At 44.6% G+C, this 26,425-nt stretch overlaps 1 protein-coding gene across 2 annotated transcripts in view; it reads right to left on the bottom strand.

The window, feature by feature from the left end:
• Window positions 1–12,401: 12,401 nt before the first annotated feature.
• The window catches only part of DUSP8 (dual specificity phosphatase 8), a 76,558-nt gene continuing 62,534 nt past the window's right edge, over window positions 12,402–26,425 (bottom strand). For both annotated transcript variants that reach the window (XM_033155110.1, XM_033155119.1), the window contains 4 exons: window positions 17,300–17,466; window positions 15,869–16,028; window positions 14,728–14,851; window positions 12,402–13,580 (listed from right to left, as the gene is read on the bottom strand). In XM_033155110.1, coding sequence (XP_033011001.1) covers window positions 12,467–13,580; window positions 14,728–14,851; window positions 15,869–16,028; window positions 17,300–17,466 — 1,565 coding nt within the window. In that variant the 3' untranslated portion in view covers window positions 12,402–12,466. The remainder of the gene's footprint in view (window positions 13,581–14,727; window positions 14,852–15,868; window positions 16,029–17,299; window positions 17,467–26,425) is intronic.

Genomic DNA, 26,425 nt, shown 5'->3' with positions numbered 1-26,425 from the left:
GACTGCAGAGGTTTAACAGAAGGTGTGTAGACTAATGGAGTCCATTTCTTAACTATTTTAGTCTACAGGAACTCTTATCCTTTGTCTCTCCTGAGACTAGCCCACAATGCAATAGGGAAGTAGGCTTATTAATGGGATCTTATCATGGTGACTGGGGGATAACTCAGTGCCACTGTGAATTGCAATAGGATATTTTTGGGACTGTTTGGGGGTATTATCTAATATATACCTTCTGCATTTTGTGCAAGTGCAGATTTTGAGGGAGTTAAAGGTCAGTCTGAATCTTCAGTAATTACCTTGTGGTAATTACAGTAAAGCAAAGTTAGGCTTATGGTAGCAAAAAAACCAAAACCAAAACAAAAACATGTGCTCTGTGGAAAGTAATTCCTGAGTGATTTTTGCTGTGTCTATTAGTCTCTGGAACCAATTTTTTGTTTTTTGTACGTTTATATAGATAGAATCAATTTGATTTTATCAATACACATGACTGGGGCTGATAGAAACCAATAACACCTGACAGCCACAGGAAAGCCACCTCTGTTTTAGAGCCACTAAAACAAACTTATTTTTAGGTGGATATGGAAACCTTTTCTAATATTGGAACCAAACATATGGCGAATGCCAGGTCTCAAAACTATTTTTTTCACTGTCATTTTGTGTCAGCTCCTTTAAATTTATTTGAATTGAGGGAACTTCTGTCTGGGTGTTTTTATGTGGTTCTCTCACACACTTAAAAGTGGGTAATGCCTTTTGGTTAACTCCATCATCCCGTCCTGATACAGCCATAATTGTTTTATTGATTTTTGTATCTACTGCTGCTTTTGGCTGCCTTGGGCATGATTCATGGAAAGGTGGGGCATAAATATTTATAGCTAATAAATAAATAATTGGTCCATGCCTCCTTATTCACCAGTTATCTCTAGTTAGCATTTAAGCCATCGTGCATTTGTATTCTTTTGTTTTCTACATATCTGTTTTTCTTTTTCTTTTCCAATACTGTTGTTGTTGCTCAGTCGTTCAGTCGTGTCCGACTCTTCGTGACCCCATGGACCAGAGCACGCCAGGCACGCCTATCCTTCACTGCCTCTCGCAGTTTGGCCAAACTCATGTTAGTAGCTTCGAGAACACTGTCCAACCATCTCATCCTCTGTCGTCCCCTTCTCCTTGTGCCCTCCATCTTTCCCAACATCAGGGTCTTTTCCAGGGAGTCTTCTCTTCTCATGAGGTGGCCAAAGTACTGGAGCCTCAACTTCAGGATCTGTCCTTCTAGTGAGCACTCAGGGCTGATTTCTTTGAGAATGGATAGGTTTGATCTTCTTGCAGTCCATGGGACTCTCAAGAGTCTCCTCTAGCACCATAATTCAAAAGCATCAATTCTTCGGCGATCAGCCTTCTTTATGGTCCAGCTCTCACTTCCGTACATTACTACTGGGAAAACCATAGCTTTAACTATACGGACCTTTGTCGGCAAGGTGATGTCTTTGCTTTTTAAGATGCTGTCTAGGTTTGTCATTGCTTTTCTCCCAAGAAGCAGGCGTCTTCTAATTTCGTGACTGCTGTCACCATCTGCAGTGATCGTGGAACCCAAAAAAGTGAAATCTCTCACTGCCTCCATTTCTCCAATACTGTATAGCACTTTAAATATTTCTCTAGATAGTTCGAAGAACCTATTGCCTCTTCTAAGCTTCAATGTGTCCCTAACTCGTACCTGCCTATAGCTCAGTGTACCATACCAATATAGGATTCATCATATTTCTTCCTACACATTTGTAACAATCCCCAGCTGCACAGGTACAAAACCTTCAGCCTGCTGTGCAACTTTCATCCCACCATTATGCAGCAAGTTGTTGCCACTGAAATGGTGGCAAACTGTGTCGCAAAATTCAGAGAAGTCTGGGAGGTGCTGATCTGGTTTTGTGTATAGGGGTGGGGTGGGGAAATGACTTTTTCTATTGTTAAGACAAGTCTCTTTTGAGGGAAACTTTGGGTGAACTTGGATGGGAAGTGGGATTTGGGGGAACATTTTAGGTGTAGTGTGATGTTAAGTGGGTTGATGTTCTGTAATTGGTTCCGATATATGGGGTGAAGTTTTATGATTGGTCAGTATTTGAGCTGGTTAGAAGGTTCTAGAGTGGGCATGCTCAGTCTGGACAAACTGTGGTAGCCTAAATGTAACTTTTCCTACCCTATAAAGACCATTGCTTAACCTTTGCTAGAGGCTTCCAGCCTGGCCATTGTCATGTGTGTCCTGGCCTTCATTTGTGTGTCTGCTGGGAGCCTTTCAGATCAGAAATAAAGTGTCTTGAGGTGATTTCCTGAGTCTTCCTGTATGTCTACCTCTTAAAAGGGTCCCCTGGGAATTTTAGGTAATTTCTAAGACAGTGTCATATAGGAATTTTCACAGATTGCATTTCTTAAGCATCCCTATTCCAGCCTTCCCCAGCTGGGTGGGGCTGATGGGAGATGCAGAATAATAGAATTTAGACTTGGAAGGGACCACGAGGGTCATCTAGTCAAACCCTCTGCAATGCATAAATTGCTTGCCCAACATGGGGCTCGAGCCCATGACCCCAAGATTGAGTGTCTCATGCTCTACCGACAGAGCTATCCAAAATATCTGGAAGACATCAGGTTGGGGAAGGCTGTCCCTATTCACATCCCAGCACTGGTTCCATGGCAGAATGGTTCGAGCAGTAAAATACTGTTGTTTTAGGTGACCTGACCATTGCACCCATCAGCTTTATTGCAATCCCCTTTGAATGCTCCCATTACTCCCTCCCCCCCTTTTCCTCCTCCCTTGCCACTCCACCCACCCACCCACCCACACATCATTAAAGAACAAAACTGACACTGGCTGTTAAAACATCTATTAGGAATTTATTACAACACATTGTTCCCAAATACAAAAGAAAGGAAAAGAAAGAGAGGGTAAAAAAGCACTGCTGTTTACAGCCTCCAGTAATAAATAAATAAAGTCAAAGCCGGGGCAGAGTGCACCACTTAGTCCTGCCAGGCAACATCCAATGTCAGCATTCCTTTAGCAGGCAGAAGGGGATGCATTTTGGTTATCATGACTCATGAGAGAGGGAACGAACTCACAGACTAGATGCAAGAAGTCTATTCCCCACCCCATCCCACCCGACCTGTAGCCCACCCTGGACAGTACTCAGAATTCAATTCCTAGAAAGCACAGGGGCTTCACAACTCATTCCCTGGCCTTCCAAGGGCAACCTTTGATAATGTAACTGCTCAGTTCGAGACCTATTCACTTCTTGTGTATGAGGATTTCCCCACAGACCAAGACCTTCCGTTCTGCACCTGGATTAGGGGTTCCAACAACTCGCCCCTAATCAATCTTTGTCTGTGAATGTTTGCAAGACGGGAGACCTGGGATAAAAACGTGGCTCTCAAGACAAGAGACCAAAAAGGGATTCTACGTTTGCCTCCTGAGAATATAGGTAACTCAGTTTCTCTACTCCTTCCAGAAGAATTCTAAGCAACAATAAATAAACGTAAGATACAGCAATGGAAAGACCTCATTCCGCACCTCTCTTCCTCCACCCTTTGTGTCTTTTGCATTGCAAATATAGTCTGTCTGATGGCTATTCTTAATCATCTCACCTTAAAACTGATTCCTACCAAGGTTGGCTAGGAAAGTACTGTGGCACAGAGGTGTTTTTACAGGAGACAAATAAGTCTTTTTGTTCACTGGAGTTTTCAGTAATACTGACATTTGTTTCCAATGCTGGGAAGGAAAATGTGTTTAGCAATATAGGAATGTTGAGACATGAGTCACCAAATGATACCTAAACACACAGGGATTGTGCCTGATAGTTTTTGTCATCCTAAATCCCTTGAGAAATTTGCGACGGAACATGGACGGTTCTTTCTCATACAGGAACAGGCCTCAACACATTTATCAGAGGGTGTTTTGGAGACTTGTTCATGACCTGGAACTTTGTATAAATTATATTGTGGTTTTTAGTTTTACTAGGACAATAATTCCAGTAATAATTTAATCTTAATCCACCTGTGAACTTTCTCATTAGTGATGTGAATCTCTGATCACTATTAATGTGGAAGAGGGAGAATTTTGCATTAGCATAACAAAGTGACTGAAGCAATAACTCCTTTAAGATTCCTGTGTGAAAATGACCTTACTTCTAAGTAAATCATAAGCATTTAAATCTCTTCCGGTCTGATTTGGACCAATGTAATCCCAGTTCTTGAGGTGGCTGAAAATTCTAGAGTACAGTGCTGTCAAACTCAGAGTTTTTATGATAGGATTTGGAAACTAACCGCTACATCATTGGGCACAGATGCAGGCTTTTTGGTTTGTTTCTATCTCTAGGGAAAAATCTGGACTACTGAAATGTGGTCATTGCACTATAATTCTTAGGGCTACTTGTGGGGTGGGGGGTAGAGTTGGGGAAGACATTGTACTGAAAGGTTTTGGTTTTTTTTGCAGTGCAGACAAGCTCTAGGACAGTGATGGCCAAACTTGGCTCTCCAGCTGTTTTGGGACTACAGTTCCCATCATCTCTGACTACTGGTCCTGTTAGCTAGGGATGATGAGAGTTGTAGTCCCAAAACAGCTGGAGGGCCAAGTTTGGCCATCACTGCTCCAGGATGAAGAAAATGTGTAATATGTTAATTCTGTATCTTCTAAAGTAAAGGTAAAACTAAAAGGACCCCTGACCATTAGGTCCAGTCATGTCCGGCTCTGGGGTTATGGCACTCATCTCACGTTACTGGCCAAGGGAGCCAGCGTACAGCTTCTGGGTCATGTGGCCAGCATGACTAAGCCGCTTCTGGCGAACCAGAGCAGCGCACGGAAACGGCGTTTACCTTCACACCGGAGCGGTACCTATTTATCTACTTGCACTTTGACGTGCTTTCGAACTGCTAGGTGGGTAGGAGCTGGGACCGAGCAACGGGAGCTCACCCCATTGCGGGGATTTGAACTGCCGACCTTCTGATCAGCAAGCCCTAGGCTCAGCGGTTTAACCCACAGCGCCACCCGCGTCCCATCTTCTAAAGTACTATTTACGGTAATAATTTGAAATTATTTTGGAACTTTTCTGTTGCTCCCTAGAAACTTCCATGGAATAGAGATAGCTACTCCACACGAACTGATCTGTTCCTCCTCGTGACATCTAACGACCCGACGTGCCATAGTACTGACCAGCCACTATCTACAATTGGAGTCAGGGAAGGCAAAAGGGCAGTTGGAGATGGAAAAGTTCTGCATATACTCACAACAGAGAAACAAAGATCAACGTACATAGAAGTAAAATTACATAATAATAATAATAATAATAATAATAATAATAATAATAATAATAAATACTTAAATCTATAATTCATACATTGCAATTACAACATTGATAGCTTATTATCATTAGCATTAGGATCAGGAGGAAGGCAGAAAAGACCTCCTTTTAAAGGGATGGCGTCCAGGAGAGGAGACAGAACAAGAGCATATGGCTACAGGAAGAAATACAGGGAAAAGGAAAAATAAATAAAACCAGAGAGCGCAGATGAGAAAAGAGGTGGAGGGTCAAAGAAACATAGCACAGACTTACAAAGCGGGAGGGAAACTCAACCTATTTTTGTTGCAGTTGCAAAGAGAAGGTGCTGCAAGCCAGAAATTCACCATATAAGACCTGGGTGGTGCCAGTCTTTATGAGTTTTGCACCTAAAGTGAAGTCAAAACCACATCTCCACCACTTTTTGTTTTTTTTAAGCTTGAGTGTTAGGAAAATGATACTTCTCCAGAATCTGCCCTGAAAGCAAACTGCCTCGTGGTGAGGTTGGTCCTGGACTTCAAGATTTGCATTACGAACTCAATGAGCCTGCATTGTTTCACAAACACTAGAGCTTGAATTTATGAGGAATTTTTTTTAAAGTTCCTGGGATATTTCATTGGTGTTGTACTTAAGGTCAGGTTGTAGTGTCTGAGGGTGGTTGTTTTGTAGTGGGTTTATTTTTTGGCCTTACCTTTTCAATAAAGCTCAAAGACCTTATTTGCATCCCGAAAGACACTTGTCTCACAGCAAATCAAATGTTTTCATATAATTCTGATTGTCTGTGAGCATAACCTATTTGCAGTCCCTAGATTCCTATTTCTGAGTTCCCACATGGGGGCTTTGGTTCTCCTGCATGCTGCTACTGAGTTAGCAATAATTCTGTGGCAGGTAATTGTGTAGTTGAAGCATGAACATCAGATCAGAACTGGAGTCAGAGGTCCCTTGGAGCAATTTCCTGGTTGACAAGAACTGGCGATTTGAACTAGGGTTGCCATACGCCCAGAATTTTCCAGACCTAGCTGGGATTTGGCCAGCCGTATGGCAGCCCATGTCAGACATGTAGATTTTGGCGAATTTCCTTAAAAATAGCTTGAAATTTAACAAAAGAAGCTCAACAACTTTTGTGGCTGGATTTCCATTTTTGGAAATATGGCAACCCTTAGTTAAACAGCTAATAATATTTTTAGGAAAAGCTGTCCTAGGTCACCTGTGGGCTTAACCTGATCCCAATAAAGACAAGACAAAGATGCCTTTTGAGTTCAACTGCTCTGGTTCGCCAGAAGCAGCTTATTCATGCTGGCCACAAGACCCGGAAGCTGTATGCAGACAAACGCCGGCTCCTGCAGCCTACAGAGCGAGATGAGCGCTGCAACCCCAGAGTCGTTTGCGACTGGACCAAATGGTCAGGGGTACCTTTACCTTAAGACAAGCATAATGGCATTTTTCTGATGTTTTCAATAGAAGGCAATGGTAGATTATTCCCTGCAGGATACTTTCCACATAGGTCATGGAAAATAGCCCAAATATGGCTTCTTAGAAAGGAAATAGAAAATGCAAATTTGGTTTTCCTAAGAAGAGTGAAGATTAATACTGTGTCTTTCACTATTTTAAATTGCTCTTCTTTTCTCGATATTCTCTTCATTCGAGAAAATCCCCAGATTTTCACTTCAATCTCCACCAATTGTCCTAGAAATTCCTCCCCCCCACTCAGATCGGCCCACTTTTTTTTTCCTGCTGAAGGGAATTGTTGGCAATTTTGCAGCTTGCCGGAAATGCTAGCCTGAATACCCACATATTCTTCCCCACCTTTTAATTCTGGAGGAGTGATTGCTCTGAAATGACAGCAGGTGGCAGCTCTTCAGAGCAAGCAACCATTCATCTTTGTCCTTCCCCTCTGATGCTATTAGTTGCTAGAATATACTGTAAGGATTGACTTTGTAGCACTGGCTGAAATCAGATTTGTGAACTGAGAAAGTTTTTGTCTGACACAATGGACTGCAGCACTTTTGTATAAATTTCAAGTGTTCAGTAGCTTTCATGAATTTGTCCTTGTGGGAATTACTGCACCAAACACTGCTACACTTGTAACACAGAAGAGATCTTGAGGGCCCTTGGTATTCACAGAGTGCAAGTAGCACATTATGTAACGGACAGTATGTTCTATTAGCAGCTAGCATCACAGGCAGATGCAAATATTTAGGATCAAGCCAACAATATTCATTGTCACAGCAAAGATGGCAGCTGATATTGAAAAGAGATAGGATTTTCCAGGTCATCTCTGTAAAAAATTCCCAAGGGACATGCTGAACACTGCAGTGCCAATGATCTGTGAACATTACAAATGACTGTTTTTAATTCCTTGTGGACTTTTTGCAAAAACAACAACTACCAACCTAGGGCAGCAATTTAGTTGTGAAAAGCAGAGGTGGTGGGGAGCGACTGCTGAAGACTGGATTGCTGAACAGCCTTATAGATTTCATCCTTCATGTCTACTGCATACCATTTATGAAAGCTGTGCTCCATTATGAACTGTTCTGCCCTGCAGCAATATCTATTCTGATCACCTGTATGCCTGAATGCTATTCTCCTGTTGGTCGCACAGGATTAAGTGTTTCTCAAACTTGGGACCCCATCATCCCTAGCTAACAGGACCAGAGGTCAGGGATGATGGGAGTTGTAGTCCAACAACAGCTGGGGACCAAAGTTTGAGAAACATTGGTTTAAAACATGGAGTTTCATGCTGCCAAAAGTGGCTAAAAGGTTAATCCACCCTTCGGATGCAATCTACTGGAGATAATGAGGATTCTGAACTTAAAGCATCTGAAAGCATCTATATACATTAAGCATCCAGATACATTAAGTTACGGTTGACGATGTGAAGAGGGATCAAAAAGAAACTCCCAACTTAGGTAACCCATGTTTATCCTATTCCACGTCCCCCAGCCCCCACTCCTCTGTCATGCTACTTTCAAAATACTATGCAGGTCAGTCGGATCACTTCTGAGCTTGCAGCATCTAATATGAAAATATTTTGGTAAAATAAGTACCATGAGGTCTCTACCTTATGTCTTGGTAGAGTACAGACAGCAATTGTTACAGTTAGGAAACAGACAATTTGATGCAAAAACATCTTATTGCTGCTCCCTGTGGTTTGTGTTGGTAAACTCTGAACCTGAGATTTTTATTTATTTTTTTGTCTTGTGTAGGATTTTTTATTTTTGTAAAAAAAAATAATCACATTTCAACAAGAAAGAAAATGGGAAAAGAAATGAAGTTGCTTTTATCTCAAATAATTTTTTTCTCATTTAAAAGCTACACAAACAACCCTGAGGTATTGGCTCAAAAAACCAGCATGTGATAAGAAAGGAGCAAATGCAAAATCAGTTACACAAAGAGGAAAATGTGCTTTCGGCTTTAAGAGAGATGGCTCTAGGCCTGTGTTCCAAAAGAAGGAAGCAGCATTGCAGTGCCTCTGCCAGGAGCTGTTGAGTGAATGTGTTGCTACTCCTCAAAAGGGAAGAAGACCAGTGTGGCCCAAGAGTGGAAATGTTCCTCCCTCCCGCTTTTGTGTTTTTGACTGGGAACGTTTGCCCTATTAGCTGAATTATCAACACTCTACTGACTTGCTAACCCATTCTCCTGCTCAAGCCCCCAGAGTCAGACTCCCAAACTTTGGGGGATGAGGCCAAATATTCAGAATGTGAGAGGGAACGACCCTTGGTCAGCTGCAAATGCCCATACTAACCAGAAACACTGGTGCAGCAGAAGCCCGTTGTTCCAGCACCTTTTTGGTCCAAGATGGTCACAGTGCCCTCCTCTGACTCCAAGGGCTCCAGTTTAGAAGCCCTCATGCAAATAGAATCTCCCTAACTCCATTGGATCCATTGCCTGCCAAAGCAGGATGGGCCCCTTTAAATGAGAATCCTCTCACCCAAAGTAGAGTTGGTTACACAGAGCTGCAGCTCCTACATAAGGTTCAGCATGAGGCTGAATAGTGCTGAGACAACATCTGAGCTCTGCTCTGAGTCTCCAGCCTGAGCCCTGCAGGCTGCTGTCCAGGGAGCTCTTGCCTTGCCAGAACCTAGACCAGCTTAGTACCTGCTGGAACCTGGACCTTTGCCTTGTGGGTTGGAGCAACCATACTGCTGAGGAGCAGAACAACAGACCAATGCGAACAACGTGGCCTCCCAAAAATACTTTGTTGCTGTGCAGTGAAGGCTCTCTACAGAGGTGGTTACATTTGTAAATCACCAACTGTGCAGATGGGCCCAATCGCATGGAGAGTCTGAAACCCAGTGTTGTGCAAGAATGGTAGTATTTCACAGCTACATACCACATAGATCAGTCCAATCACATGGACAGCCTTCCCAGCGGCAACCATGAACGTGATTCGCTGGGGTTCAGACTCTCCATGCGATTGGGCCCATCTGCACAGTTGGTGATTTACAAATGTAACCACCTCTGTAGAGAGCCTTCACTGCACAGCAACCTTCCTAGCAACTACACAGAAAAAAGACCATCATGTTTCAACCTGCCCTTAGGTTCAGCCTTCCCCTGACCCCAGGTGTTGTTGGATTACATCCCTCATCATCCCAACAAGACCTGGGAACGCAAGGGTGGGCAAGGCTGCCTTAGTTCAACTAGTGGGAACAGACTCCAGCTCGTCGTCATCCAGGGCAAGCCCCACTATGAATCGGAATGAAGCAGCCACTTCAGGCAGCAGATTTCTGCCATTAAAGAGTGCCATATAAGTGGTTTACTTTATTCTTATACTTTTTACCACTGGGATGAGGTGGGGAGATGTGGATTATCCATTTCAAGGGTCAAAATGCCCTGGGTTAACCCTATCCTCTTCTCTGTCTTTTGGTGTATATCTTTAGAAATGTGTCGGGAGAATCTATCTTCCCTATCTCCAAAAAAAAAAGGGAAAAGAAATCCTGTGCAGGAGGATTTCTTACAGCCAACCATTCTCCCATGAAGTATGCCAGTGGGGATCTCATGACTAGGTTTCTTTTGTGGGTAAAATCACAGCCAATGAACACGATTTCTCAATGATAAGACAAATAGGTTCTATAGCCAAGCTAATCTCCTTGTGAACACATCAGTTGGAAGATGACTGCTGAAGGTGGGAGAGCTGGGGATGGATCAGTGGGTCCTTTGCACTACAGCTGAAATACTTTCTATCTTTCCTAGAACTTCCTTTCTCAAAAGGCTGTTCAGTTTGGTCTTTTACTGGTTTATATATTTGTCTTTGGACTGTTTTCTCATTGGCTGATTTGCATTTGTTATGAAGTCTCTGTGTGGCAGCAGCTCCCTGATAGAAAGTGAACATGTACTTCAGAGTAGGCACAATTTTATGATGGAGAACTGAAGCTGGGAAGAAATTCCTGCTTGCAGCAGTAAGTGGACACTTCCTTACAGTGGGGTGGATCCCAAAGAACCTTCAATGATTTTTTTCAACAGAATGCATTCAGCTGGCTAAAGCGATCCTTTGCCAAGGTTTTAGGCCTCAAGCATCTCCCCAACCCCTTCCACAAAGCCTGATGGAGACTGGATTGAACACTGTTTCAATAAGAGTGGCATCTGAATGGCCATTCGCCATAATTCACCCTTCGGAAGGGCAGGGAATGGCCTATTGTCACCATCATTCATCTGGGAGATATCCTGGGCTGCTGGAAATTGACTCATCCTCTGGGAATTTAACCCCCAGGCCCGATATGTTTCCTCTAGAGAGAAAATTAAAAAGAAAACCCAATACTCATCAAGCTCTCTTGATGCCTATTCCTGACTTTAGAACAGGACTCTCCTTCTCTGATTATAAAGGAACCCCGTGATCCTCTAACCCAGACCCAGGAAGAGAAAGGTTTTATGGCTTTGATTGCAGATGCGACAGGTGTAGGAAGTAAAGAAGCATTAAGAAGGATTCCTGGCTCAGTTTGTGTTGAACTTTTTCTCACTTTTCTTTTTAAATAAAAGTGCACACACATGCGTACTCTCTCTCTCTCTCTCTCTCACACACACACACACACACACAAACAAACAAACACTCTCTCACACACAGAGAGATTTCCCACGTTTTGGGGTGTCTGCGTCACTGACGTGAGTTACAGAAGGAGCCGCAGGCCTAGGATATTGCTTTGAAACTCGTGTTTCAGATTTAAATACCATACACAGTAAAAATAGAGCTGATAAGTACCACCCCTACATTGTCTGAAAATCATTGCCAGAATGAACAGCTTCAAATAAATTAAAAAGAAAAGTTGAAATATTATTTGTCTCAATAAAAACTGTAGTAAAACCATTTAAACTTTTTTCTTTGTGTTTCTCTCTCTCTCTTATATTATATATAATATATATTTATATATGTATAGGGCTGCCGCAGTGCAGCATTTAAGAATTCTAGCCAGAGAAACACAAGAGGAGCATGCTCAGTATGGGAAAGGACACACACACACCAAGGGAAGCTATTGAAATTTAGCCCCTCCAGGATTCTGCAGCCCAATCTGGGAAGGAGCCACCCACAGATAATGTCCAACCCTGATGAATCGGGAGGGAAGCTCTCCTCCTGTAATGGGGGTGGGTAGGTAATATCAGCAGTTGCTAATGTACTCTCACAAGAAAAGAACCTGCTTCCCTTAGACTTCCCCCACTGCAAATCTGCAGATCAAACAACAATAGTCTTCTTTCAAGAAAAAAAAAGGCTTTTACATCAGTGGAAGTCTTTACAATGTTAATATCTCCCCTGTTTCTCTTTCACCCCACCTTTGAAGTTACACCTCAGCTCTCCCCTTCCCCCTGCTTTTTTTGGGGGGGGGCAGGCAGAGAGAGCACTACATGCGAAAGGAAGGAATCCAGGCTTTAAAGAGTTAATGCACCCTCCACCAGCCAAAAAAGGGAATGGGTGTGCCTTGGTGGTGGAGGTAGGAACATAAAAGGGGTGGAGCACTAAGCATGCACCGTTATGTTTCTTGACTTTGGATTCGTTTAGCTTTGCCTTTGCTTCAGCATGTGTGCCCTTTGGAAATGCACACAGGCATATAAATAATACCCTCCGCCCCCCCTTCCCTCTCCCTAGTTAAATATCTCGCCAGCCTTCCCCCTCCCCACCCACCCACTGATGCACGCGCAACTTGCTCTCAGATCTCACAAGGTGAGCGTCAGGACACCTCAATGATTTCCATGCTGCCCGAAAAGCTAGACTGTTTGCTGATTTTGCCCAGGTCTTCCCGAGACCTGCTCTCCGACAGGGTCTCCTCGAACTCCATCTGGCAGCTCCTGCGCTTGAACTGCTTCTCGGCTGCGGTGTCCTCGTGCCAGCTGTGCCGCACGTCCCGCTGCTCGCCCCGCTGCTTGTCCCTCAGCCTGATCTCGCAGCTCGCCTGGATTGTGCTGCAGCTGAACGAGGAGTAAGTGGCGGCGCCGGCAAACAGAGCCCCGCTCCCGCTGCCTTTGCCGCCCGCCGGCGAGTCTGTGCTGAAGTACCAGGGGTTCTCGGAGGAAGGGGTGCCAGGGGACTCCAAGTGCACCCCCCAAGTGCTGGTGGGGGCCGGGGTGGCGGTCGGCTGCTGCCCCACACCGGGGAGGCCTGCTCGAAGCGTCTGCTTGAGGCTGTCCTCTACGCTGGCGCTCTTGTGCATGGCGCACACTCCACTGAAGTTAAGGCTCAGCCCGTGGGCAGGGGAGCCGGCTTGGTGCCTGTGCTTCCGTCTCTGCCGTACTTTGGCCTCGAGGAGGAAGTCGGGGCCGCTGGGCCAGTCCGGGCTGTCTGGGACAGGGGAGAACTGGCATGTGCCGTTGGGGCCTGATGGGCTGTCCAGTTTGCACAGCTTGGGGGTTTCTCCTGCCTCTGTCGGACCTGGGGGGTCCTGCTGCCTCTGGCTAGGGGTGTAGGCTGACTTGATGTCCAGGGAGAAGGAACGCTTCAGCCGGTTGGTGTCTTGGATGCGCTCCGAAGACAAGTGGAGGCCACGGAGCCCTTGCTGCAGTGCTGTAGGCGAGACAACCTTGGGGACTCCCGCTGGCTTCTCGGAGTCGAGCGAGGAGGTCTCCGAGGTTGTGCTTCTGAATAGCTCCTCAGCCTTTTCTGAGGTAGACAGAATCTGGTGCCTGCAGCCTTCAGGTGCTTCTGGCTGGTCTTGCTGGGATTCCCCTTCGCCCTTCTCCCCTTGGGCCTTCAGAGCCTTGAGTCGCTTCAGGCTTCTCTCATACTCTAGGAGCTGACCCAGGAAGTTGAAATTGGGCGAGATGGAGGGACGCCGGTCTTTTACGAACCTGTTGGGGCAAACGAGACAGTTGCAGTTATTACTGGGCCCTTTCTTACTTCTAAGGATTTGGGCGCAGGACGCTGCAAGAATCGTATGATTCAATGCAGCACTGGAAATCGGCTGGATCTGTTTTCCCCACACACCCTGGGACATCGAGGAGTAGGGGTGTAATGTGATGCTTTAAAGATTGCTCCTTGTTTGTGCAATGGTCATTTTGGACAACCTTAAGACTCACGGCAGTAGCCATGGGATCTGTCTGTGGATGTTGGCTCCTTGTCCCCATACTGCCACTGCCACATGTCACACCAAGGTGTTTCTTTTCTTTCTTTTTCTTCTTTTTTTTGCATGTTGCCACTAACTAACTGCTAAACACTTACATCTGCTGCGAGCCTGCTGGCACATACATGGGGACCAGCTGGCCACAGGCTGGGAGCCAACCTGCAGATGAGATTCAGGTGGCAACTACAAGCCTGACAGTCCTGCAAATCAGCCTGGTAAGCTTACACTGAAGAAACTGGCAAACGAGTAACTGAAAACACAGCACAGGTAGATTATGGGAGGTATCTAACTAAGGTATTATCAGTCTAGACCAGGGGTCAGCAAACTGTCCCTCAGACCTTGTGGGGGGCCAGACTATATTTTGGGGGGAAAAATGAACGAATTCCTATGCCGCACAAATAACCCAGAGATGCATTTTAAATAAAAGCACACATTCTATTCATGTAAAAACACCAGGCAGGCCCCACAAATAACCCAGAGATGCATTTTAAATAAAAGGACACATTCTACTCATGTAAAAACACGCTGATTCTTGGACTGTCCGCGGGCCGCATCCAGCCCCCGGGCCTTAGTTTGGGGACCCCTGGACTAGACCTACTGAAGTTAATGGACCTGAGATAGTCATGTCCATTAATTTCCATGGGTTTACTCCTGGTAGGACTATGATTGGAATCAACCCTATAATGTATATGGCACTATGTTCTTTCATGCTTATTAGCAAGTACTCTTGAGCGAGACACATAGAAAGTATGCTTCATGATAAACAGCACCACTTTAAACAAAAAACAAAAAAAGCCACACCCCAAAGTCAAATGTATTTTCCTTTGCTGGGCAAAGAAAAACATTAGTGCCCTCTTTTTCAGAAAGCAACCTACCTGTAGGCATCATCTGAAGACATTCCCATGGTCTTCATGATGTATGCAATGGCAATGGTGGCCGATCGGGAGATCCCTGCCAAGCAGTGAACGATCACCTGGCAGCTGGACACCTTGGCCTTGTCTGAAGCAGGAGAAAACAGCCTTCAGGTTGATATTCTGGGACTCTACTATCTACGTTGTTCTCAACAACAAAGAGACTTGCAGTGCCTTGAAGGCTCAAAGATTTATGGCAGCATAAGCTTTTGTGGACCAGAAGCCCCTTCACGAAAGCTTGAACGTAATAAACCTGTCAGTCTTTTAAGGTGCCACAAGCGTTTTGGTTGTTTTTCCTGTTGCATGCTAACACAGCTACCTCTCTGGAAACGGCTCTGAAGGGAGACGCTTTTTAACAAAATTGGAAGAGTAAATAAAAAACAAAAACAAAAATCTAAATGGTTCCAGTAAGTCAAATATGTGCAACTACCTGTAAGAAGTGGAAGCTAGAAACCATGACTTGTTTATTTGGCTTCTTGGCTTGTCAATAATGTTGCTGTTTTATCTGATGAGAAATAGTGGAGGAACTTCCTGGCATGCAATGGGTTGCTAGATTATTATTATTATTATTTTTAAAAACCATTCACTAGTATATGCAATGCTTTAAAGAGACTTTTTTGTGTATTTTCCCCACCCTCTCTATTTGCTAGGAAGAAAATTACTATTTGAACTCCCAGTCTCATTTAATCAATCATCTCTGGAGCCAGAAAGAGCATAGTTGTTGTTGATAAAGAAAAGCACCTTGACAGAGCAAGAGACATTTCTTTCTGTAGCAGCAACTGTTCTCCCAAGTGGTGTTAGCTATACCTCAGGTGATGCTGTGGGTTTACAACAGTCTTGCTAGCTTTGCTGCCTGGGGACAGGATGGTTGTTTTGTACAAAGGGAGAAAGTGTGCCTCCCAAGGGCAGACTGAGTGTTTTGAACACATCAGAGTTAAACAAAAAACCAAAAACCAGAAGTCTGTGCATGTGCATGGGGGGAAACAAACCACCTAGTCACTATTGCCCAGGTGACTTTTGCAGCAACCAAGGTTACAGCCCAGAAGAAGAAATGAACTCCCCCCCCACACACACTGCCCCAAATGTGGCTGGTCCGCAGTCTTACCAATGAATTCAATGGACTTGTCTAGCCAGGGCAGAAGCTTCTCACAGTAATTGTCATTGACTGGAATGCGCATGAAGTGACTGTCACATATGAAATCTGGCTTGGGACAAGAGTTGCTGGCGTTGAGGACATAGCTTATCCCATTCTGGGTCATCAGGTCCTGAGAGAGAGAGAGAGAGAGAAGCAATGGATGTTTGGCAGTCCAGCGCAGGATGTTTTCACCCACTCTTCCAGAGGCCCTGAGGATGTCATTGCCTCCTCTTCTTTCTCCTCCATTGGCTACTAAGCTGCCCAGCCTGCAATGTATGGCTGTGCTAACACAGAGGGGGCGTGTTTGGGCTGCCAGCTGGGCACTGTTGCCTGAGGTCAATGAAGATTCAGGAAAAACCAGTGGCTGCTGCCACAATGAAAAAAGCAGGATTTCTGTAGGGAAGCCAAGACTTGCTTCTAGAAGCAGAGTTTTACAGAAAATACCTTGGGCGTCCTGTTTTCAGCCACTGATGCCCAGTGCTATGCCCCACCCCCTAGAGTTCTGTGGCTCCATTTTCCAAGTAGTCTCTGTGTAATAACTCTCACCTCATTCCCTAGGAGCCAGCCGAGCTCCCAAGCTCACATTCCTGGCATTCCCCCCCACCCCATTTCCTTCTACTCCCTGTGTAAAATGTTTCCCCTTCCCCTTTCTGTTTTTCTAGTTCAGGCGCTTCTACCTAACCCTCCCCCCGCAAGGCAGGAATGCCCAACTGGCTCTCTCCTGCCCAGGATTTGTGCCCACTGGTATGTTAACAACAATTGTGGATTCTTTCTTCTTCTAACTTGTATTATTTTTTTCTGTCAATGAAATTCTCTTCCCCGATGTGATATCATAGCCCAAGCATTCCGGTGTCCTTTGAAAGGATACTGCCTGTTCCCTCCCTCTCCAATTCCCAAAGCAGATCTTTGTCCATTTTGGGGCCTGCTCAAAGGGCTCTTTGCTTGCAGATGTGGGCTGCCATTCCCTACACTCTCCCTTGCCCTCACCTCACCATCAGTCACTGCTGAATGCCAAGCTTAATACCTCATCCTCTGGCTCTGAGGCTGGACATGGAAGAGCTGAGGTCAGTGTTATTCTTTAGCTTGGCTGGCACTGGGATCTGGCAAGAAACAGCTGGCTCCCCTGTCACAAAGATCTTTCAGGGTCAACGATGCCGTTTTGATGCTCCTGCTGCTAATGTCCTTAGCACTTCAAAAGGGAGCTCACGTCTATAGCTCTGTTTTGCTGCACAATTCAAAAATGGCCCTCCACTGTCCTGATCAGACAATATACAGTTTCCCACACAGGTGACCCACCTACTCTCCCAACTCTTAAGGGGAAGAGTTTCTTTAAGGCAAGCTACACCTTCCTCCCCCCCAGTTGTTGTTGTTGTTGTTGTTGTTGTTTTTTACATGATGTACCTTATTTAAGACATCTTTCTGGGAGCCTAGGTAGAGATGAGGCAGGATACGAGTTGGGCCAACATTGGCCACTGGCATGCATGGCTGGGAGATGCTCATTGGCAGGATAGCAGTAGGTTTCCCTTCGCAGAGTCCCGGGAAGCAAGATGAGAAGGTGGCAAAGCCCCCTGGAGAAAGAGAGTGGAGGAAATAAGGTTATTGAGCAACCATTTCCCCCCAAACTGATTTCTATGAAAATTTTGCAGAAAGGGAACTGAATCAGAGAACTGGAAGCAAAGTCCCATTGTCAAATAATGATCCTGTGGTAAAGAAGACCCCCTTCTTCCACACTGAAGGGAAACCTTACATTCTATTCTTACATAATATAAATGCATAATCAAAACAAAATAAAAAATAAAAAAATTCCTTCCAGTAGCACCTTAGAGACCATGAAAGCTCATACCAAGAACAAACTTAGTTGGTCTCTAAGGTGCTACTGGAAGGAATTTTTATTTTATTTTTTATTTTGTTTTGACTATGGCAGACGAACACAACTACCTACCTATAAATGCATGATGTTACATATTAAGATCCTAAACTCCCACAAGAGCATTAGATACTAGATGCATATAAAAGCAAGCTCCTTCGCCGTTTGTTTGCCTTGGTTACACAAGATGGGCTTCTGGTGCCATGTCCCCTTCTGTCCTCTAGAGGACGGGAAAGGCAACAATTCTATTCATTAGCAAAAATAAAAATAAAGAACACTCTTGGGGATAACACTGGACCTCTGCTGACACAGATTTTCTGGGTGTGTAAAATTCATCTTTTTTATGATTAGTCCCTAGAATCATAGGCAAACTCGGCCCTCCAGATTTTTGGGACCACAACTCCCATCATCCCTAGCTAACAGGACCAGTGGTCAGGGATGATGGGAGCTGTAGTCCCAAAACAAATGGAGGGCTGAGTTTGCCTATGCCTGATCTAAAAACTTCCCTGCTCACTTACCTATTACAAAGATAGGCATTTCACTGGTATCTAATGAAAGGCTAGAGAACCCGTGGCCCCTCCAGGTGGTTTTGCACTGCAGCTCCCATCATTCCTGACCACTGGCCACACTGGCTGGGGCTGATGGTACTTGGAGTCCATCATCAGCTGCAGTGCCTCAGCATTCCCATCCCTGCTTTTAAAGGCTTTTAAACCCGCCTCCCTTGTCACACTTGGTTCACTCCTTTGTTGCAGTTCTGCCATCTGCCCCCATCCCTTGGTGCGTGAAGCATTGTGTGTGGTCTCTCTGCAAAGGGCTAGGGCTCTCCACCTATTACTAGGTTAGCTAATCAACTGACTGAAATAAATATTAACATACTCGAAGAAGTGTGCTGTTTTGTGGATATTGAAATGAAGGCGAACAATTCTTTGGACTAACCAACAACACATCGTTTCCCCTTCAGGAAATAAACACACTGCTGAAAATCCTGAGCCATGCAATGCTTTCAACAGTGCTGTCATCAGCACTGAGCACCAAATCAAGTGGGCTGCACGCTCCAATAAAAACCCCACATTTTAAATCTGAGTTTAATGAATCAGCTCATTTATCATATCCATTAATCGCTTCATTCTTTCAGCCCTTACTATAATAGTAAACAGAGGGTGGTTTTACCATTCACCATTTCTCTTCCAATTACTGTGCATATCTTTCAGTACTGGGTTTTTTTGTGGGGGTGGGGGTGGGGGTGGGGACCAGCCGATTCACATGTGCTGTCTACTGTCAATCCCCAATAGCTCACCAACAGGATAAACTATTTTTCACATTACCCTTTAACGTTTTAGGAGGCTGTCGCCTCCCAGCTGCATGAGCAAGCAGCATAGGCTGATTCCAGCCTGCAGATCTTTAAATGATTACAAAGCAACCAAGTATCTTAGTGATGGGAGAGCAGCAGATAAACACACCGTGCTAAATAAAATAAATTGAATCTGCAGGGGGTGGGGGTGGAGTAAGAGAGAGAGAGAGAGAATGTGTATGCATGTAATTCTAGGAAGGCAGGAAATAAATTACCTGCACTGGAATTTGGCCAGGATGCTATGGCTAATTTTACTCCTCTTTTATAAATAGCCCCCCCTGGGGGGGGGGGTTCTTTAGCAGCCACATGTGAGCAACGCTTGTCATCTGAGAAACGGCAGTTGCCAGTGGTGTTGTTATAGGTTTAGAAGTGACTGAGGGGAAAGCGTTGCCCAGAGCAGTGTTTCTTCAAATTGCCTACATTTTGGTACATTTTCCTGTGCCAAGGAAACCTTGCTATGACTGCCGGGATAACCCAGTGTGCCGTAGACAAATTTAGGGCATTTTCTAGAGCACACCCTTAGTTCCTTCAGGGCAGTGGCTGGATGTGTTGGGCTTCCCTGCTACCCTGAGTGAAATCAGAATGTGACCTAGGATACTCAGTTGTCAAAAAATAATAATTAAGAAGCGGGACATGCCCCCAAGGTACATTTGGTTTAAAGATAGGACCTGGATCTAATAGGATTGAAGCCTACCGACCTCAAACACATCCAAGACTTTGCTGAAGCTGCATATTAAGAGGGAAGAATTGTGACATTGGGTAAAAGCAGCCCTGAGTGATCTTCTCATTGAGGATCCTCACCCTAGTGTTCCCTCTGGAACGATCTGAAAACCAGTGGCTTAGGAAATCACTCCCGGGATCCTTCGACCGCGCCAGTCTGTTACTGGTAGATCCCTGTCCATCATCTGTAATCTCCAGCTGAATCACAGCAAACATAGCCACAGGCCTTTGTACTTGAAACAGACCTACGTCAAAGTCATGCTGCATTTCAGTCGTCTGCCTCTCTCTTTGTGGCTCCCACGCATGCACACAGAGCTCTTTTCTATTTCATGCCCGAGTGGATGACCGATAAAGCGGCCCCGTGTACAATACTAATTAGGAAAGCGAGCCCATATACTGGGTGGGCGGCTGAAATAGATGGCAGAATCTCATTTCTGAACAGATCACAGTGATTCCCCCCCCCCGATGTTGCAGAACATGGCATAGCAAGCAGCACCTGACTCAAACAGATCTTGTTCTAGCTTAGTGCGTCGGGCTTGTTCTTGTTACAGGTAGGTAGCCGTGTTGGAGTGCCATAGTCAAAACAAAATAAAATAAAAAATTCCTTCCAGTAGCACCTTAGAGACCAACTAAGTTTGTTCTTGGTATGTATCTGAAGAAGTGTGCAAACACACGAAAGCTCATACCAAGAACAAACTTAGTTGGTCTCTAAGGTGCTACTGGAAAGAATTTTTTATTTTATTTTGTTTAGGCTTGTTCTTGTTCTGATCAGCTTCCCCAAACTGAGCAGCAAGGGCATATCAGAGGTAACGTGTTTCTTCTGAAACACTGACGTTTAGTAGCGAGATTCTGTGAAGTTTACCTTCCAAATTGTACATCTTATATTGGATTGACACAACTAAATTGGAAAAGGCTACAAAGGTTCAGTAGGAGGAAATATTTGTTTAAGCACCAATTTATAATAGTTTGACCAAAAAAATTGTTTTACAAAGGACTTCTGTTTTCCACCCCTGCGCCAGGCACAATTGAAAAGCCACCTTTTACATAAAATACTGTTCCTTTGCTACTCTCATCAGAAGGTAAAGCCTGACCATACAGTTCACGCAAGCATCTTCCTTGAGACAGCTTTGCTTTCAATAAAGGAAGGACTAATTCTGATTTAATGCTTCAGAGGGTAACTTTTTTGTTTTCCCTGCAGAATCTGGCAACCGACTAAACAAACAAAAACCCATTCCCCAAACACTAATAATATTGGTGGACAATACTATCACTGCTGCCAGATAAATACTAGATAAGAAATAATAATCACATAAATAAATAAATCACCAAGTCTTGTCCATTCGGGATGTGAGGAGTTAAATGCACTTTGCAACACCACTTCCTCTGTGGCTCTTTGTGGCATGACATCACCCCTCAACTGGGATATTAAATCAGAATGAACGAAACAAGATTAGCACAGGTGCACATGGGCTCTGGTTACTCCTAGCTGCCTCCCTCAAGCCCCCCCCCCCCCACAATTGCATCAATTTCACCATGAAGCATAAATTATGGGGTTGGGAAGTGTGTATATAAGCATATGTAATTCTCTATTTTTTCTGGATCTGAGGGGTGTCGGCGGATAATCTAAAAGTCAAGACCTAGGCATCTGGAAAGACTAGAAAAAAGAAGTCATCCTCTACACAGCTTGTTGTATTGTTGCAAATGGATGAAGTAGTGTTATGCTGAGTTGAGTCAACTGGTCCATCTAGAGCAGGGGTCAGCATACTTTTTCAGCAGGGGGCCGGTCCCCTGTCCCTCAGACCTTGTGGGGGGCCGGACTATATTTTGAAGGGGAAAAAATGAACAAATTCCTATGCCCCACAAATAACCCAGAGATGCATTTTAAATAAAAGCACACATTCTACTCATGTAAAAACATGCTGATTCCCGGACCGTCCGCGGGCCAGATTTAGAAGGCGATTGGGCCGCATCCGGCCCCTGGGCCTTAGTTTGGGGACCCCTGATCTAGAGGACAGAATTGTGTATTCTGACTGGTAGAGGCTCTCCAAGGCTAAGGTTCAAACTAGCTCTGACAGTGGCAGATCTGTGCATTTAGATATAGATCTCTCCACTCAACCCCCTCAAGACAGAACTGCAGAAAGAGGGAGTGAGTGGTCTGTTTTTAACAGCAAAATGGGTGCAGAACCCTCCCCTTGCTTGCAGCTTATGTCCCAGTGGTCCTTAATCTTCAAGCACTATTGAGCCATAATTTCCTCCTTCCCTAATGTGTTTTTCTGAATACTCAGAAGAAAAGCTAAGAATCGTGTCTGTCAGGCAGGGAGGAGGGTTGTTGTTTTTTGTTTGCTTCCATTTTTGTCTCCCAATAGATGCAAGAGACAAAGAAACAAGGTTGCATGTCCTGGAGTACAAAGCTATGGGTTGATTTTACACTGGGCATGTGCTAAATAATCTGTACTGTGGTGTGAATTGGTCATACATGTGCTGTGCATCACTGTTCCTTCTTGCCCTGTTGTAATCTGTATTGCAGAGTGATGCGGTTGCCAGTTGTCACTATGCTGCAGGGTATCATAGGAAGGAGGTCATGTAGTGCAGGGCTGTGCCCTACCACTTCCTAATTTAAGCAATGCCCTCTTGCCCTGTTGGAGCAGTAGCTCTGTCTTAGGGCACAGTCTACTGGGCACTTCTAAGCTCTTGCACAGCTCCCATTCATTTCAGCAAAAACTTCCCCCTTGAGGTTTTAGAAGCTTTGCAGATGGAGAAACATACCATTCATTTACTTGCCTGTTATGCCCATTTTCAACTGGGTGGAATTGGGGCACTGAGAAACCTGCTCAGACCCAGGCTGCTCTTATCTGTAACAGCCTTACTAGAAAATACAGGCGGAGGGAATTTATCTGTCTGTCAGCAGATTCACTGCTAGTTTTGTTCAGGAAAATGCAAGCAAGCATGCAGGGTCCATTAAGAATGCCAGTGGGGATTCACCGAGGGAAGGAGGGCCCAGCATCTGATATTACTCTTGGCACACGTCCTCCTATCCCAACAAGCTTTTGTTTCAGAGATACAGGCCTCATTATGAGCGTGATCTTGCAAAGGCTGTATAAGCTAATTTATGGGATAGAATAAAGAAACATTAAGTCTGCCTGAGTCCCATTGGGACAGGGGTGGGGGTTAAATATCCAATTAAATAGTTAATTTCCTTAATCTAAACAGGGGTTTAAGCAATCCTTCAAAGGAATGAGAGGGGGGGGAAGCAGAGCTCTCAGCCATAATAGTGGCCTTAAAACCTCTTTTAATTTTAAGAAGTCAACGTAGCTTAATGCAAAGGCCACAAGCAAGGTTCCAGAGATGACTGGTGATTGGGTTGGCTTTGCAATTAACACATGCTCGTTGCCCTTCTAGCATCAGATCAAGCAAGTGGAGGGGGGGTAAGGGAATAACAAGGCCAAGTCCTGGCCTTGTACAGTTGTGGTTCTTTTATTTGTCAAGCTATATGGCCTAGGAGTGGTATTATCTTGGCATGAGTGGAATTAAGAGAGGGAGTGCATCTGTATGTGGGACAGCGTGGGCGGAAAGAGTTCTCAGATTACTTGTAAGTGCTCTCTCCAATAGGAGATCTGACTGAGGCTTCAAGAAAGGATACCTTGCCCTGTCGAAGATCCTGAGGCCGGCCAGAGCTGTAGATTTCCTGGAGGGTTTAGACAAGATTACCATTCATAGAATGATATAACTGTAGAGATGGAAGGGACCACAAGGGCTATCTAGTCCAAACTCTGGTAATGCAAGGAGCAGCTTTGAGCTTTCGGGGGGAAATCAAAGTTGTTGAGCTTTTTGTTGGGCAACCGCTGATTTCAGGGACTGCAGAGCACCCAAAACACCCAGGAACCACCATGCCACCCACAAGCTCCCCTGCTACACAGAATCCCAATCCCTGACATGCAGCAGCCTTCGTGCCACCCTACAGACCACCGTACTGGCCTAAGTCCCCCACAAACTCGGTGCAGACTACACACCCTACCAAGATTTGTTACACTACTAAATGCAGGAATTACAACTAAAGAATCCCTGGAATATATCTATCCAACCTCTGTTTAAAGAAGAAGAGTCCACCACCTTCTGAGCTGGTTCAATCCACTTTTGAACAGCTCTTCCTGTCAGAAAGCATGTCCTAATGTTTAGTTGGAATCTCCTTTCTAGTCATTCAACTCTGTTGGTTTGGGTCCTGCACTCTGGGAGCAGCAGAAAGCAAGTTTGCCCCCTCTTCAGATATTTGAAGATGGCTCTCATATCACCTCTCAGCCTCCTCTTCTCCAGGCTAAACATACCCAACTCCCTCAACCATTCCTCATAGGCTTGGTTTCCACACCCCTCATCATCTTGGTTGCCCTCCTCTGCACACCTTCCAGCTTTTTAATATTCTTCTTAAACTGTGGTGACCAGAACTGAGACCTGCAAGTATAGGGTGGTATACAAATGTAATACATAATTAAAAAATAACAATAACTGAGTATGTGTCAACCTTGAATGTGTTTACATGTCCCCAAAACATATCAGTGGATGAAATGAGATGAAAAGCAATACATGGCCACTGGAAAGCTCAAAAAGGATTTTCTTCACTGGCTCCTCTTTCAACTAGGAGTTATATAATCAAGAACATGGTTGCTCTCTATGATGAATGGGGTTCACAGTTCTGCAGATACTGCACAAACAACTTTCTGAATGGCCCAGGTGGGTGCCTGAAATGTCTCATTTGCAAGCACTAAAGTGCTCATCGTCCATGCATTTTACCTCTGATAGCAACTTGTGAGTGAACAAGCCTTCAGCCTGCAGTGTCTGTGAGAAGGAAGTGCTGCTTCATCAAATGCAAATGCTGTCTACCTGCATAGTAAAGTGTCCTATAACCTGAGAGTAGATATGGGATCTAATATGGAGAGAACACCTGGCTCTCACTCTTTTACAACATATGATATAAAGGTTACAAGTGATTAGGATGTTACAGGGGCACCACCTGGGTGTCAGCAGAAAAGGGCTGGGACTACTCCACATGCAGGCCCTGTCTTTAGCAATCAAGCTACTCATGAATCGACCTCTCTATTTAAGCATCTTGAAGACATTAAATAATCCAACCTCACACCATCCAAAAGAAATAAGAGCATGTTTTTTAAATGACACAGAAGACAGCTTTCTTAATCTGTCTTGTTTAGGCCATTAGAGAGGCTCGATTCACCCAATCATTCTTTGTGCAACCAATATCGTTTCTCCCAGTCTGCACTGCACCATGCTCATTGCAAGTGATTTGATGGAAATTTGCTGGACCACAGGTACAGTTGGAAATTTTGCACTTTGTCTCTCAAGCTACATAAAGAAGGCTTGTTGTGGCAATTTGCATAGGGTCAAGTGCAGTATTCGAAACTCCCATTGTTCTAGGTGCATTTTGCGACAGGGAATTTCATTAGCGTGAGCAGTTTCTGAACTCTGGGCGCAGTACTGCGTCTAGGTTTTCAGATTAAAAATGTAGTGTGGAAGGAAAGGATGGCCTTTTTCTGCCTCCCCACTTCCAGCTACTCTCTGAAGAATGGAGAAGAAACCCTCTTAAGAATATTAAGGGGGTGGGCAGGGGAAGGACACCTGCAGTCTTGAGCATATCACTGTTCATACTATTAGAGTGAGGTGGAAATTTTACCTTTATCTCGCATGTTACACGGAGCAGGTTTTTCCAAGGCCACACAGGAAATCTGTGGCACAGCAGCTAATGGCTGCACTCCCAAAGAACACACGGAAAAGGTTTTCTCCAGACACAACACCCAACTAACTCATTCGTGGTTTATCACTTTCTCAGCCTAGTGAGCCCAGCTGGTAGCAGCTGCCTGGGAAAACCCTGAAGAAAGTCCCCAGAGTTCAGGCAGATGTCGTCTTTTCCATCCATGAGACTGAAGTCAACAAAGCTAGACTTGCAAGCCCCAGGTTAGTGCTTGATCACTAAGAAAGCCTTCTCTCCTGTAATAACCATAGTATGAAAACCAGAAATGTGAAAGATATATCATCACCACCATCAAAGTATAAAAAGTCTATTTGCTGGGAAAGAACTAGTTTCCACCATAATGTGGTGCCTGGCGGCTATTTATGTTTTAATCACTTAGCATCTTTTTGATCAAAACAAAATCGAAAATTCTTTCTAGTAGCACCTTAGAGACCAACTGAGTTTGTTCCTGGTATGAGCTTTCGTGTGCATGCACACTTCTTCAGATACACTGAAACAGAAGTCACCAGATCCTTAAATATAGTGGGGGAGTGGGGAGGGGTATTACTCAGAAGGGTGGTGGGAATGGGTGATAGGCTGATAAGTGTGGAAAACCTGTTGACAACTCTAAACGGCTGCAATTAGTCTTGCAGGGAAAGGCAAGGGGTGAGATGGCTAAAGATGGCTTTGTTATGTATAATGAGATAAGAATCCAATGTCTTTGTTCAAACCAGGTTTCTCCATGGTTTTAATCATGATCTTTTTGATCTTTCTCCATGATCTTTTTGATCATGCAGAAGCCAATCTATTATTCCCCTACACCGAAGATTGTCCGCCTTTGTAAATATTGGC

The sequence above is a fragment of the Lacerta agilis genome, chromosome 1 (assembly GCF_009819535.1).
Source record: "Lacerta agilis isolate rLacAgi1 chromosome 1, rLacAgi1.pri, whole genome shotgun sequence".
In the NCBI taxonomy this organism is placed as follows: Eukaryota; Metazoa; Chordata; class Lepidosauria; order Squamata; family Lacertidae; genus Lacerta; species Lacerta agilis.
The sequence above is the reverse complement of the archived record's forward strand: the minus strand, read 5'-3'. Positions and strand labels throughout refer to the sequence as shown.